We start from the raw sequence: 16,770 nt of genomic DNA, 5'->3' as shown, positions 1-16,770 counted from the left end.
TTTTTTTTTTTTTTTTTAGAAACTACATTTTTAACAGTTTCTTAAGTGCAGGGAGATTATCAAGTTATTTTCTTTATACATTGAGCATAATAGAATTGTTGAGGATGTGGGGGGAAAAATAGGAACCCTCATAGAGTGCTGACCAGAATGCAAAATGGTATAGCCATGTGGAAAACATGTTGATAATTCCTCAAAAAGTTAAGCACTGAATTGTCATACGATTCTGCAATCAACTCTTCACTATATACTTAGAAGATGTGAAAACAGAAAAACAAACAGATACATGTATGCCAGTGTTCACTTCATCACTGTTCACAGCAGGCTCAATGTGGTAGAAATTGCCTAGATGTCTGTCAGCACTGAATGGATATAGTTTGTGGTGTAAATTTATAATGGAACAAGTTCAATGACAAAATGGGGTGGAGAACTGAAACATGTTACAACAGAGGAGAACTTTGGTACATTATGCTAATAGAAAGAAGGCAGAAAAGTTCACATATTATGTGTGATTCTGTTTATGTGAAATATCTGGAATTAGCAGTTCCTTAGAGAAAGTGGATTGGTGGTTTCTAGGGGAATGTTAGAAATGCTTTGGAACTAGATAGAGATGGTGGTCACACAACATTGTAAATACACGAAGAAATAGTGAGTAGTTCACTTTAAAATAATTAATGTTGTTATGTGAATTTCAGCACAATAAATTTTTTAAAACACTGAAATTTAACATTTTTATTATCTTTTTTTAAAATTAAATTGTTGAGCAATGGCAACACAACTTGAAGTCTGTGGATCTAGAGGGGTCAGATGGACTTCACACACTCAAGTGTATTTTTTTCTTATCAGATTCTTAAAGAAATTGGAGATCTCTGAAAGTTTGAATGAGGTTTAGAACAGGTGTAGCTTTCTCACAATTACCTAAATAGCCTGTACAGTGCCAGTAATAGAACTAGTCCTGAAGTTAGAACACCAAGAACTCTCTATCCAGTGCCTCCGTCTATGACTATGGCACAGGGGAGTAATTACACAATGATTTAAACTAGATGAAACTTACTACACCAAAGGAGTTTAGAATCGCAAACTTAGAATCACAGAGTTACAACAAAAAAAAAGCTGCTGTATACAAAAACTTAGGGATTGGCATTGTCCAGATATTGCCTTTACACCTCTCTTGAGGTCTGGGTTTGCTCTGTAGGCCTATGATCGATAGAAACTAGAGCCTACTAACTATGATAATTCTAAATTTCATTTGGCCAAATTCTACATAAGGCAACTTTTGCCACTGTTAGAAATCACATGCAAGTCTAGGCCAGAAAATTTGGAGGACAGCTGCCGTGCCAATTGACTGGGAAAGATCTTGTTCCTGTTCCCAAGAAAGGTGATCCAAAAGCATGTGGAAATTTTTGAATAATATCACTAATATTCCATGTAAGAAAAAGGTTGCTGAAGATCATTCAAAAATTACTAGAAAAGTGTATTGATGAGGAATTGCCAGAAGTTCAAGTAGGTTTAAAAGAGGCCATGGCACCAGAGGTATCGTTGCTGATGTCAAATGGATCCTGGCTGAAAGCAGAGAATACATAAGAATGGGTATTTATGCTTTATTGATTGTGGAAAGGAATTTGTGTAAATTATAACAAATTATGGTTAACATTGAGAAGAAAGGGGAGCCCAGAACACAAAGATTTCATCTGAACATAGTAAGAGAACACTGCATGGTTTAAAATTAAGACAGATGTGTGTCGGGGTTGTATCCTTCCTTATATCTATTCAATCTGTATGTTGTTGTTGTTGTTATGTGTCATCAAGTCACCTGTGACTTATAGTGACCATGTCTACAACAGCTCTGAATGCTGCTCTACTGTGAGCCAACATTTTGTCTCTGGTATACCCACCCCCCATTACCTCAGTCACTGAGTCAATCCATCTCATCGAGGGTCTTCCTCTCCTGAACTGTTCCTCTTCCCTCCCAAGCATAATGTCCTCCTCTAAGGACTGGTCCCTCCTTGAAACATGTCCAAAGTATGTCAGACAGAGCTTCAGAAACCTTGCCTCCAAGGAGCAACATATTTTCATCCTCTTCAAGACAAATCTGTTTGTTCTTCTAGCAGCCTATGATATATTCAATACTCTTCTCTAGCACCACAGCTCAAAGGCATCCATTCTCCTTCTATCATCCCTAGTCATTATATGTATACTGAGAAAATAATCTGGAAAAATTGCACTTGATGAAAAAGAAACTGGTAATAAATGCAATTACTTGCTATGCATCAGAATGCCGGACAATGACTAGGGATGATAGAAGGAGAATGGATGCCTTTGAGCTGTGGTGCTGGAGAAGGCATTGAATATACCATGAACTGAAAAGAGAACAGGTTCATCCTAGTGAGGGTGAGACCAGGCTGCTTCTTGGACTCAAGAATTCTGAAGCTTTGTCTGACATACTTTGGACATGCTGCAAGGTGGGCTCAGTTCTTGGAGAAGGATGTCATGCTTGGGAGGGTGGAGGGACAGTGCAAGAGAGGAAGACCCCCAATGAGATGGATTGATTCAGTAACTGGGGTACTGAAGAGGTAGGTGTGTCAGAAACAATAAGATTGGCACAGAATAGAGCAGGGTTTAGGGCTGTTGTACATGGGGTTGCTATGAGTTGCAGGTAACTCAATAGCACATAACAGCAACAACAAGAAGATCAGATAAAGATTTATCAACAACCTCTGTTACATACAGATGATACAACCTTACTTGCTGAAAATGAGGAGAACTTGAAGCACTTGTTCAGAAGATTAATACGCCCTCAGTATTGGTTACATTTCAGAATGAATAAAACAAACATTCTCATTGCTGGACCAATAGACAACATCATGATAGAGGGAGAAAGGTTTGAAATTGTCAACTATTTCATTTTATGTGGCTCCACAATCAGCACACTTGGTATCAGCTGTCATGAGATCAGGAGGTATACTGCACTGGGAAAGTCTTCAGTCCGGAAAGTTTCCAAATTACTGAGGATGAATGATGTCAGTTAGAAGAGTAAGACTTCATTTAAGCCATGGCCTTTGCAATCACTTGCTATATGTCTGAAAGCTGGACAGTGAATATAAGGATGACAGAAAAACTGAATTTGAATTGTGGTGTTGGCGAGGAGTGCCAACTATCCCAGCGACTGTCAAAAGACCAAACAGATAGGTCTTGGAGAAAAAGTAGCCAAGATGGTCCTTTGAGGCAAAAAGCGTCACCCCACATACTCTAGACATGCTGTTAAGAGAGGCTATTCCTTGGAGAGGAACATCATGCTTGGAAAGGTGGAGAGTCAGTGAAAGAGAGGAAAGATCTCAACAAGATGGATTGACACAGTTACTGCGGCAGTTGACTCAAGTATGTCAGAAATTATGAGAATGGCACAGGACAGGATATGGTTCAGATCTGTTGTTCATAGGGTCACACTGAATCATACTTGACTTGATGGCACCTAACAACAACTTTAGATTTTACATTTATAAAGTAACTCATGAAGTCTCATTATGCTATGTCATTCTGTGCTTTCCACATTCAAAGTTAACCTTAAAGTAACCCAGTGCTGTTTGAAAATTTAACCTATAATATACATACAGGCATGTGTGTGTGTATGTGTGTGTGTGTGTGTGTTTGAAGTATATGTTTGGAATAGAAATAGTTTAAAATAGGAAAAGCTGTCATGTTTGTAAGAAAAGTGATGCAGAAGAAGGGAAATAAAACACATTTTTAGTTTCATAAAATATACCAAATATACACAAATTAAAACTACAATTTCATTTTTTGTTCTTGTGATGGAAATATCTCTCATATTTTACAGATTTAGCTTGTCATGGAAATTAAAATCTTACTATGAATATAGTTAGCATAAGCTAACAGCTTCTCATAGATATGTAACTAGACCAACTGAAACTCTAAAATTAATGTATTGATATCAATTAAAATTCAGTGGAAACAAAGATTTAAGACAATTTAGGAATGATTATTTTTAAAAATTGCATTATAATGGGATAGAATTAAATTCCATTTGGTTGATTATATCCATGAGAAAAGAAGTCTTTTAACTTACTGACACTGAGGTGACTTTTGGTCTTAAGCAATAAATATTGTACTATTTTCAAGTTTATTTAAAGGCATACAACAACACTCTTGTTCATTTATATTCATAAAAGCACACAAGAAAGACTATACTTAGTTTCTATAAAACAGTACATACGATCATAAGCTGCTTTAGTAATTGCTTTTGCTGCATTCATCTGGATATCAGGAACTGTGGAATTTTCCGCAAATGTCAGGAGCTTTCCAAGACCCCCCGTCTGCTGAATCAGCATCCTACTATCCATATCTTCAAGGCAATTGGTGATCACTGAAAGTGCCTCTATATGAAGGTCATTCATTTCCTAATAATAAAAGCAAACACAACTTTAGAAAGGATGACCTATACTTTCCAAATTTTATTACATGGGAGATTTACGTCAGTCAGAACATAATGTAATTAATTTTATTGTCACAGAGGTTTGAGAGTGAACAAGAATTCTGTTTATCAAAGTAATGGCACTTTTCCTAACCATATCCCTCATCGTTTCTCATTTCCTAGTCCAAAATGGTTTTTAGGAAGTATCATTGCTGTTGGGTAGGAACTGACTCATAGATCACTGTCCAGTGGTGGGTTTCCAAGGGTGTAAAATCATCTGGGAAGAGATTGCTTATCTTTCTCCCTTGGAGCTGCTGGTAGATTCAAATAATGTTATAAAGGAAACTTCCAGTAATATTAGTGGAGTAGAGTTTCTCATACACCTTTACTACCAAACTTCCAGTAATTGTAGTGGAGAAAGATGGGTAATTTCCTTCCATGTGATTTACAATTTAGAGTAATTTTTTTTATATTTGAGACATTTTTTATTTCACATTAATGGCTCAAAGATCTCAAGTCTTGTAATGATACTGACTATAGAAGGCCAGTAACATAGATACAGGCTTGTAGACGACCAATTTTAGAAAAATCTGATAATTTTGAATTTTGCAAAGAAGAAAATTCTCCATTGGATGAGAGATGAATCATTCCACAGATGACCACAATGAGAACTTTCTCTCCACATATTCCAATACTTGTATTTCTAATCTTCCTAAGTAAAAGATAAAATTTATTGTTTTATTTTTTCCTTGATTCTATTTGGTCTGCAAGAATGGGATGAAAAGTAGGTTATGAAAGGTAATATTACTTCTGCTTGTTTCCCTTGAATTGTGAGGAAGCTGATGCACCTGCCTATATGTATGTGCTGCGTCCAGACATGAGGCAACAAGATCAGGTAAGATTTAAATCAAAAGTGAACATCAAATTTCAAATGTCTGTGTAAAATACTTTTAAAGTGGTCAAGTCTGTGGCTTTCAAATCTTTCCAGTGAAGCCAAAAAGATCCCAGAACAGAAAACAACTTTCAGCACTGTGCCTTTTTTCAAATATCTAATATATCAATGTTGTTGTTACATGTTATTGAATCAACTATGACTCTTAGAGAGCCTATGAACAGCAAATTGGAATCTTGCTTTACTCTATGCCACCCTCACTATCTGCCCCTTGTTCAAGCCCGTTGTTGCAGTTGGTGTGTCAAGTCATCCTGAAGGTCTTAATCTCTTGCTGGCCTTTTATCTTTCCCAACAAAACGGGTTTTTTTCTAAGGACTGGCTTCTCTTGGAAGCATGCTTAGGGTACTTAGCATGTATATAAGTTGACGTTCTACCATCCTTGCCTCGAAGGAGTACCTTTGTTGCACTTCCTATAAGACAGACTTGTTTGTTCTTTTGGCAGTCTATGATACATTTAATACTCTGCACCACAACTTAAAGACCTCAATTCTTCTTTGATCTTACTTACTATTCAATTTCAGATTCAAGGGAAGAAAATGAAAACATCATTAATAATTCACAGTAATTTTAAGAACTTGAGAAAATATTTTTATAGAGCACTATTTGAAGGCACTAAATGCATCCACAAGTTTATGAAAGTATATTCATTCAAATCCATAAGTAAAGAGAAGAAATATCAGGAATTTGTAGCTTTCTTGCATGAGAAATCCCCCTAACTCTCAAAGTAGTAAACAACTATAGCATCACCTGAACAACTAGAAATTCAAAAGGGAATTCCTGGAAGTAAGGGAAGCACAGAAGGAATGTAACTCAGAATCTCTAATCTGAGTGACCACTGAACAAAACAAGTGAGGAGATCACAGGGAGTCTGATGGGGGGAAAAATAGGCAGAGAATAGAAAGAATAATACTTTCATTAAAATAAAAGTGGGGGGGAGAAATTAAATAACTGACCCCTAACACCTGGATCAAAAAAGAAATCACGAGAGAAAAGAGAATTGAATGGTAAAGGAAACATAACATATCAAAATTTGTGGGGTGCAGCTGTAGTACTACTTAGAGGTAAATTTATAACTTAAAACACTGTACCCAAAATATGTGAGATGAAGTTTCACCATCTTTGCCTGTAAAGAGGACCCTGATTGCACTGTTTCCAAGAAATGATGTGCTTATTCTTTTGGCAACCAATTGGATATTCAGTACTCTTTTCCAACATGACAACTCATAAGCAAATGTAATGCAATATTATATAAAACAAACAAATAGAAGCTTACCCTTAGAAGACAAGTTAGTGTAACACTTGAAAATAAAATTCACCATGTAATAGAATAAAGGGAGCTTGGTAGCCTAGTCCATAAGAGCTGCAATGTTGACCTACAGGCCAAGCCTCACTGGCAATTCTAATCCAACAGAATCTCAGAGAAAGATGGCCCATCTCCTCCTGAGCGATTCACAGCCTTGGAAACCCAATGGTCTTCTATGAGTTGACACTGACTCCACAGAAATGAGCTTGATTTTTTTTCTCATTAGAATAAGGAAAATAAAGCAAATAATCATCTCATTTAATTAAAAAAATACATTACAGAAACTAAGCACCCATAATACTCTCAACCAACTGAAAAATAAAAGGGAAAACTGACAGCTTCAGTGATACTTAATCATCAGAAAATCTTAGCATCTACTAAAACTATTATATGGATCTAGTAGGATCCCAGGATGAAAGTTCACTATGTAAAAGTTCAAAATACACATTTCTGTATACTAGGAATGAACAATTAGAACAGAAATTAAAGAATACAATTTCATTCATGTGTCTAAAATATGAGTTGTAGAGAGCTAAGTTTAACAAAATGTGTGCAGTATCTGTATACTGAGATAAAGTATTTTTTAAATTTTTTTTTGTTTTCTCATTCACATTATGTTTCATATAATCATTCCAAAACATTGTGTTTTATAAAATTAATCACCATTGATCTATGCTCACTATTACCCATCTTTTCAGATCCCCACTGAAACTTTCCTAATCCCTTCACCTCCTCCCTCCACCCACCAAACTCTGTGACCCTGTTTTTCTCTTCCCCATATTTCTCTGCCCCATTCCTTGGATATTCATATACATCTTCCTAGTTATCCTTCATATTTTATAATAATAGTATAATCGTTTTATTCAGTATTTGTCCTCATGAGCCTGAGTTAGTTCACTCAATATAATGGTCTCTAGCCTCTCCAGTGTTAGGTAATATTTCTCAAAATCATTGCTCCTGAGTGCTTCACAGTGTTTCATTATGCAAATGTACCACAATTTCTCAATCCTTTCATTTGTTGATGGACATTTGAACTGTTTCCATTTTCTTGCTATTGTAAAAAATATTGCTGTGAACATAGGTAACAAATCTCCATCTGTGTATCATTTCTATTTTCCTTGGGGTATATTCCGAGTAGTGAAACAGCTGGATCATATGGAATTTCTATGTTTAGCTTTTTGAGAAACACCAAACTTCCTCTCAAAGTGGTTACAGAATTTTAAGATTCCACCCACAGCATATGAGAGTTCCAATCTCTCCATATCCTCTAAAATTTTTGCTTACTGTCATGTTTAAATATGCCATTGTCACTGGGATGAGATTTTATCCCATTGTGGTTTTGATTGGCAGTGATTTTGAACATTTCTTCATGGGTCTATTGACTATCCAAATGTCTTCCTCTGTGAAGTCTTTCCATATCTTTTCCCCATTTTGTAACTGGGTTACAAATCTTTTTCTTGTGGAGGTCCTGTAGTATTCTGTAAATTTTTTGTTATAAAACCCTTGTCTGAGATGTCATTGCCAAATGTTTTTTCCAAGTCTGTCGGTTTTATTTGCACCCTATTTAAAAAAAAAGTTCTAATGCACCCAGATACTTCATCTTTAGAAGGTCCCATTTATCTATAGTATCCTTTCCTGGTTGTGCATTTCTGGCTGTATTTTTTGCCAGCCATTTATACCATAGACTAGGGCTTCTAAATCTAGTCCCAGTTTGTCTCTTATCTTTATGGTTTGGGCTTTATTGTTAAGTTTCTGATCCTCTTTGAGTTGATTTTTGTGTATGGTGTAAGATGTGGAGCCTGCTTCAGAAGAGGTTGTGGTTTCCCTATTTGATGGAATTTCCTTGTTGAATACCAGTTGACTGTAAGCAAATGGATTCATTTCTGGATTCTTCACTCTGTTGGATTGGTCTGTGTGTCTGTCATTGTACCTGTGCCATGCTGTTTTGATTATTCCATCTAGACTAGGTTTTGAGGTCAGGGAGTGCTATGTATCCCATTTCATTTTGTTTTTCAAAAGTGCTTTGCTTATTCAAGATCTCTTTCCTTTCCAAATAAACTTTCCTACTATCTTGTCTATCTCTTTGAAAAAATTAAATTTGTATTGAGAATGCATTGAAGAGGCAGATTGCCTTTTGTAAGATCGTCATTTTCACTGTATTGAAGCTTCCTATCCATGAACAGGGAGCATTTTCCCATTTAGTTAGGTCTCTCATAGTTTCTTGCAGTAGTGTTTTAGTTTTCTTTATAAAAATCTTTTGTGTTTCGATTTAGGTTTATTCCCAAGAATGAAAGAGATAGTAAAGACCTATAATATGACAAGAACACACAATATTAATGCCAGTTTCCCCCAAAATTATGCTTAAAATTCCTGAAAATGAGAACTTTCATTAGTTTAGTTCCATGAATTTGGAGGAATTTCTGAAAGACATAAAGGAGAAAGATTTAACTTAATGTAGAAAACAAAATCCTAAATATATATAAAACCAGGTCATGCCATTTGTAGCTGGGCACTGTTAACTGAAAGGTTAAAGGAGAAAGGTGGTCATTCTCTTCCAGTAAAGATTTACAGCCTCAGAAACCCATTGGATGGTGATAAGGTGTAGGAACCAACTCTATACCAGTAGGTAGGAAATGGATGGGGAAACACTGAAGAGGTAAAAGTCATGATAGAGGGTGCCTCAGAATCCAAAGGCAAATAAGGTTTCTAAATCTTCTAAATCTTAAAGTGAGGAGACTTGTCCATCTCTTTCCTGCACTGGTGTGTTTACATCACTGGAGATGCCCTTATGTTTGCAGAACACTATGAACTGAGCCACCAGAGTTGCTTACACCATATTCTAAAGGAATTCAAGAGGCTATTCTTCCATCCCAAAAAAGAATCAACATTAGCTCTCAGAAATTAAATTTTAGCTACATAGCTGGAGAAAAGTATTGAATGTACCATGGACTGCCAAGAAAACAAACAAATTCATCATAGAGAGGATTAAACCAGGATGCTCCTTGGAGGCAAGGATTCTGGGGCTTCGTCTGACATACTTTGGACATGTTGTGAGGAGAGGCCGGTCCTTGGAGAGGGACATCATGCTTGGGAGGGTGGAGGGACAGCGCAGGAGGGGAAGACCCTCTGTGAGGTGGATTGATTCAGTGACTGGGGTGATCGGGGTGGGTGTGTCAGAGGCAATGAGATTGGCACAGGATAGAGCATGGTTTAGGGCTGTTGTACATAGGGTCGCTATGAGTCACAAACGACTCGACGGCACATAACAACAACAACAACAACATAGTAGAATGAACAAAACCTTAATATGAAATAGCTGATGGGCTGGAGATACTGTCCAAGGATTCCTCAGAAATGCAGTGAAAGGACAAATAGATAGTATGAAAGAACAGTATGAAAATATGGACGGTAGCTTTGGAAGATCCAACATCCTCATAAAATGCAATTCTAGAAAGTGAAGAAGAGATCATTCGACAAGCTGGGCTTTATGAGGAGGAAGGTGGCATCAGAATTGGAGGAAGACTCATCAACAACCTACATTATGCAGATACACAACTTGCTTGCTGAAAGTGAGGAGAATCTGTGGCACCTGACTGTACTCTTCAATATGGATTGAAGCTCAACATCAAGAAGACAAAGATTCTCACCACTGGGTCTATTGGCAGCACCATAATAAATGGAAAAGAGATTGAGGTCCTTAATGATTACAGCTTGCTAAGCTCCACAGTCAATACTCTTGGCAGCAACAGTCAAGAAATAAAAATTGCATTGGGAAAATCTGCTGTCAGGGACCTCTACATATTACTTCGTCTAGAGACTAAGCTGCGCCTAATCCAGTCCATAGTCTTCACCATTACTTACTATGCATCAGAGAGCTGGAAAATGACTAAAGATAGATAACAGAAGAAGAGTCAAAGCCTTTGAGTTGTGGTGTTGGAGAAGAGTTTTGAACATACCATGAACCGCTAAGAAAACAAACAGGTCTGCCTTGGAAAGAGTGAAACCAGGCTGCTTCTTGGAAGCAATGATTTTGAAGCTCCATCTCACATACTTTGGAAACTTGGCCAGGAGGTCCTTGGAGAAGAATATCATGCTCAGAAAGGTGGAGGGACAGTGCAGGAGAGGAAGATCCTGGATGAGACAGATTGATACAGTAACTGGAGAACTGCAGTTAGGTGTGTTGGAAACAGACTGCTTCAGGACAAGGCAGGCTTCAGAGCTGCTGTACAAAGGGTTGCTATGGGTAGATGGTGACTTGACAGCACATAAAAATAGAAAGTGAAGAGAAAATAATAAACAGAACTTATTTTAAAAACATCTGCTCCACTGAAGAAGCCCTCAGTTTATAAAGGTCATGACATGTGCCCAGCAGTATTAATAATAAGGAAAAAACCAGGATCTATACCTTGACATATGATAAAATTTCAAAATACGTTTACAAGATATAAAAATAATGTTGAAAGCTCCTACAGAGAAAGAAATAACTTACTTGCACAGGAACTAGTATCAGACTGACATCAGAATTCCTACTGGAAACAATAGATGTAAGAAAACATCTTCATAATTCCAAAGGAAAAAATAAAATAATGTTTCTTGCCTATATAGCACGTAAGTAGAAAAACGAAAATTTCTTTTTGAACATGTAAACAGTCAAAGTTATTTAATCACAGATTTTATGTAAAAGAAATAACATAGGATAAATTGTTGTGTCCCCTTAAGTCGGAACCAACTCATCTGATGCCCAGTAGGTTTTCAGAGGCAGTGTAATCGCATGGGAAGAAATTGCCCATTTCTCCTTGGTGCAGCTGGTGGATTTGAATAGTGTATGTTTGGATTGGCAGGCCACCACTTTAACATTAGTCTTTATTCTTTTTCCATTTTTTTTTTCAGAAAAAATAAAACAAAGAACATCACATAAGATATAATAAGCAATAATAAGTAAAGAGGAGCCACTAGGGGTGCAGTGGTAAAACGCTTTAACTGCTAACCAAAAAGTTGGAAGTTACAACTCTCCAGCTTCTCCATGGGAGGATCTGCTTCTATACAGATGTGCAGCTTTGAAAACCCTGTGTTCTACTTGGTCTTCTACAGAGTCATTGGAAACAGAGCTAGACTTGATGGCTGTGAATTTGATTTGATTTTTTGTTTTGATTTGGTTTGGGTTAGTGAGTGAAGAAACCATTGTTGTTGTTGATGATTGCCATTGAGTTGAGCACTACTTCTATATAAATTTATGCCTAATATAAACAAATTAAAATTCCAGGTGATTGCAGTGAGGAGAATGATAAGGGGAAAGAGTAGAAATTTGGCTCATTGCTATCTTTGAAGGGGGGAAAACCCCTCACAACTCAATATTTGATAATGACAAAGGTATATTTCAAAAAGTTAAAATATTGTTAAATCCTTATGTTTCTAACAGAAAAGTTTCAAATGATTGAAATACAGGGAGAACCAACTAATCTACGAACAGAGAATGTCAAATTAAAAAAAAATCATTATTGCTTCTGTAAGATATTAAACAGATGACCTAGAGAAGAAGAAAATCTAGACCATTATAACACTTCTCACTGCATTACAAGGACAACAGAATTCTGAATATCCAGAAAGAAAATGATTATGCCCAGAAAATAAAAAAAAATCATTCAGAGACAATGACAAAATAAGGACACTTGGCAAACTGAAAAGTGAGTACAAAGTAGCCTGATGAGCTGAAATGAAGCAGACAGAGGCAAGTAAATGTAAAAGAGTTACACATTTTAATTCATACTATAATTTGAAAGGAGTATAAAAATGGCTATATCAAAGAAAAAATCTCAATAGAAAAAAAGGAAATAGAAAATCTTTCAATTAGATTGTTATTACAGAAGGAAAGATCAACAAAACTGGTATACCCCACTCTAAGACTGGCAAAATTTTATTAAAAAGATAAATTCAGTGTTGTAGAATAGGCAAGGAAGCAAGCAGTCACTCTCAAATTTGATTTGTAGAAATATAAATTTTTAAAAATATAAGTATTGTTCTTATTACTGTATATAAATGCATTTTATGTTTAGTTCTTTAGTGGACTTTGTATATATGTACTTGAGGAATTCTTATATAAGTGCCCAATGTATGCAGCAAAAAATGTAATGGGAAAAATATACACAATATTTAGGTATTTTATATAGTAATTACCTGAATAAATAAACATATTAAATTCATTTTAGAAATATAATTTACAAGTGCAAATAATTTATATTACTAAAATATTGTTCTTGTTGATTGCCGTCGAGTCGAGCACGACTCATAGCGACTCTGTGAACAAAAGACCTGAAGCCTTTTGATAACTGTCATTTCTCAAAGTTCAAAGAGTTTCCAGGGTCATGTAGTTTAGGAAGTGGATGCCACTACTACTCCCCATACTAAAATATAGCAAAAAAAAAAAGTTAATAAACTCAAGGCCCATTAAAGGATAAAGTTGAAAGGCAGTTTCATCTGTACTAATATGGAAATACGTACAAAGAATAATATATGAAAAATCTGGATAGTATGATTTTATTTATTAAAGGGGAGATAGGTCCAAAATACTCATGTATGTACATATATGTAAGTAAAGGAGATGATAAAAGAGATTTATCTCTGAGAAGGGTACGGAATTGTAAGATGAAATGGAGAGAAGTATTTTTTCTTTCTATTCTGTATTTCCCTATTACTTATATTTTTCCAACTAAAACACATGTACTAATATACTTCCTAGATGCCACTTTCCTGATTAAAAGAGAGAAGTGAAATTACCAATAGCACAGAGGAAGACTCTCAAAGTGAACTGGCACAGTGATATAACAGTGGGCTTGAGTATGTTGGAGATCGTGAAAATGATTACAGGATAGGGCAAGGTTCTCTCTGTTGTTCTAGGATTGCTGTGAGCTGTAGAAAACTTTCCTGGCACTTAAGAACAACAACATCTATTCGAGAGGGAGAATTAGAAAACCATAGGAGAAGAATACATACAACATTGCTGGAAATCTAGATCACAAATATAAAATGCATAGCACAATGCTTAGCACAGAGGTGGATGATGGGCACATCCACAGGCTGGATGCACGTGGTCACTGGGCATGCTTGTGCAGTGTGTACACTTTCAGAGTTTCTTAGTTTTGCATTATTATGCTTTGAGGTTCTACTGGTAAAAAAAAACACCCCAAAACAATAAAAATCACTATTGGATATATTAGAACTGAATACAAAGTTGTTATTTGGCGATGATGGTTTCCTTCATCTGTCCTTATTTCCTGAATTTCTAAGAGTGTTAATTTCCTAAACTTGTAAATTACAGACAAATGAATCTGACAATACCACATCTACTTCCCATTTCATGCTGTAGAACAGACATTCTAGAGCTAAATAATAATAAACAATTAGATTAATTTTGTAACTGTTGCTAATATTGTTAGGTGAGTCCACAGCATCTTAGAGTGATCCTTTGAACAATGAATCTGAACTTTGCCCAGTCCTGTGTAAGGATGAGGATAATCATCTCTAATAGACTTGAGTCCAATAAGGCATAAATATTCCTAAAATGTCTTATTCACTCCATACTAATTATTAAGGAAATTTGGGTCTAGTATTTCTTAAAATATATTTAACTGTTGTTGTTATGTGCTGTTGAGTCACCTGCAACTTATAATGGCTCCATGTACAATAGTTCTGAACACTATCTTGAGCCAGTCTAACATCAGTGACACACCCATCTCCATTATCCCAGTCACTGTGTCAATCCATCTCATCCAGGGTTTTGCTCTCCTGCACTGTCCCTCCACCCTTCTAAGTATGATGTCCTTCTCCAAGGACTGGGCCTTCCTGGCCATGTGTCCAAAGTATGTGAGACAGAGCTTCAAAATCCTTGCCTCCAAGGAGCAGCCTGGTTTAACCCTCTCCAAGACAGGCCTGTTTGTTCTCTTAGTGGTTCATGGTATGTTCAAAACTGCAGAACCACAACTCATAGGCATTGATTCTTCTTCTGTCATCTTTGCTCATTGTCCAGCTCTCTGGTGCATACCAAATAATTATGAAAACCATGGTATGAATCAGGTATGCCTTAGTCTCCAGAATGACATCACTGCTCTTTAGCACTTTTGAGAGCTCTCTGACAGCAGACTTCCTCACAGCAATTCATCTTTTGATTTTCTGACGACAGGAGCCAAGAATGCTGATTGTGGAGCTGAGCAAGCTGAAGGTGTTAACAACCTGAATCTCTTCTCCCTGTATCATGGTGCTTGTTACCAATTGGCCCAGTGGTGCGAATCTCTGTCTTCTTTTTTAAAATGCTGGATTATTTACAAAGTTTGAATACATTGTTTTTCACACCAGATCTTTCCCATTTCCTTCACTCCCACCTCCACTCATCAAATTGTGCAGCCCTATGATTAATGCCTCCCTCCATCCTCACCCCTGTGCTCCCACACTCCCCTCCTTGGATCCTCAAATTTGTTCTACAAGAATAGTCTTATACACTGTTTAAAAAGGATATATGAATGGGTATTCTTGTCATTACAGAAGTCCAGGGTGAAGGCTGCATAGTGGAGTGGACTTAGGGGGGAGATTATATAACACTGAAAGAGGGTTTTTTTCCTTTTCAAGGAGAGGAACGAATTTCAGGGGAGGGGATGGGGAGGGGGAAAAGTTCAACAATGAATGACTGGAAACCCTAAGTCTCTGTAAACTTTCATTAAAATTACTTTAATAAAAAAAGAATGGTCTTATACAATATTTGTCTTTATGGGACTGAGTTAGTTCACTTAGCATAATGTATTCCAGTCCTTCCCAAGATAGGTAGTAATTTACAAAATCATTGCTCCTGTGTGCTGTGTTCTATAATATTCCATCATGTGAATGTACAATAATTTCTCAATCCATTACATTGTGGTTGGACATTTGGGTTGTTTCCATGTTCTTGTTATGATGAATAATGCTGCTATGAACATTGGTGTATAAGTCTCCATCTGTGCCTCAGTTCTCATACTCTAAGGGTATATTCCAAGCAGTAGAATAGCTGGGTCTTATGGAATTTTTATGTTCAGCATTTTGAGGAAACATCAAACTGCCTTCCAGAGTGGTGGTACTGTTTTACAATCCCAACAATATCTATCTCGTCTCGGCCTCTCCAACATTTATTGCTTTCTGTCTTGTAATTTTGACACTGCTACTGGAGTGAGATGGTATCTTAATTGTGGTTTTGATTTGAATCTCTATTATTGAAAGTGATTTTGAGCATTTCTTCCTCTATCTTTTGGTCATGTGAATATCTTCCTATTCTGGGAAAAGTCTTTCCATGTCTTTTGCTCATTTTGTAATTTTGTTATCAGTCTTTTTCTTGTGGAGGCCCTGTAGGATTCTGTAAACTTTTGATATGAGACCCTTGTCTAAAATGGTATTGCCCCAAATGTTTGTTCCCAAGTCAGTAAGTTTTCTTTTCACTCTGTTGGAAAATGTTTTTTATGTGCCCAGAGATTTCATCTTTAGAAGGTCCCATTCATTAATTTTGTCCTTTCCAGATAGTGGATTTCTGCCTGTATTTGGCAGTCTCTTTATACCATAGACAAGGCCATCTAAGCTTGATCCCTGCTTGTCTCTGATAAACTTTATGGTTTGTGGCTTTACTTCCAGGTCTCTGATCCACCTTGAGTTGGTTTTTTGTGTATGGTGTGAAATGTGGATCCTGCTTCAGCTTTCTGAAGGTAACAGTCCAGTTTTGCCAGCACCATTTCTTGAAGTCATCTCCGTTTTGATAGGTTTTATTTCCTTGTTGAATATCAGTTGACCATAGCTGGGTCCTTTTCTGGGTTCTCAGTTCTGTTCCATTGATTGATATGCCTGTCGTTGTACCAGTACCAGGCTGTTTTGGTTACTACTGCTATGTAGTAGGTTTTGAGGTCAGAGAGTGCTATGCCTCCCACTTATTTTTGCTTTTCAGAAATGCTTTGCTTATTCAGGTTCTCTTTCCTCTCAAAAGAAACTTGACAATCTTCTTTTCTATCTCCTTGAAAAGGGAATTTTGAATACATAAATGGATGTCAGAAGAAACTCTGAAGATTGCACTGGAGCTTAGAG

The 16,770-nt window shown here is 36.6% G+C and overlaps 1 protein-coding gene across 1 annotated transcript in view; it reads right to left on the bottom strand.

Annotated features, from left to right (window-relative positions):
- The window catches only part of LOC102858876 (armadillo repeat-containing protein 3-like), a 161,777-nt gene that overhangs the window by 80,103 nt on the left and 64,904 nt on the right, over positions 1-16,770 (bottom strand). The window contains exon 8 of the mRNA XM_006887100.1: positions 4,229-4,412. Coding sequence (XP_006887162.1) covers positions 4,229-4,412 — 184 coding nt within the window. The remainder of the gene's footprint in view (positions 1-4,228; positions 4,413-16,770) is intronic.

The sequence above is a fragment of the Elephantulus edwardii genome, unplaced genomic scaffold (assembly GCF_000299155.1).
Source record: "Elephantulus edwardii isolate Elephantulus edwardi_28Jun2011 unplaced genomic scaffold, EleEdw1.0 scaffold00054, whole genome shotgun sequence".
Taxonomy (NCBI): domain Eukaryota; kingdom Metazoa; phylum Chordata; class Mammalia; order Macroscelidea; family Macroscelididae; genus Elephantulus; species Elephantulus edwardii.
The sequence above is the reverse complement of the archived record's forward strand: the minus strand, read 5'-3'. Positions and strand labels throughout refer to the sequence as shown.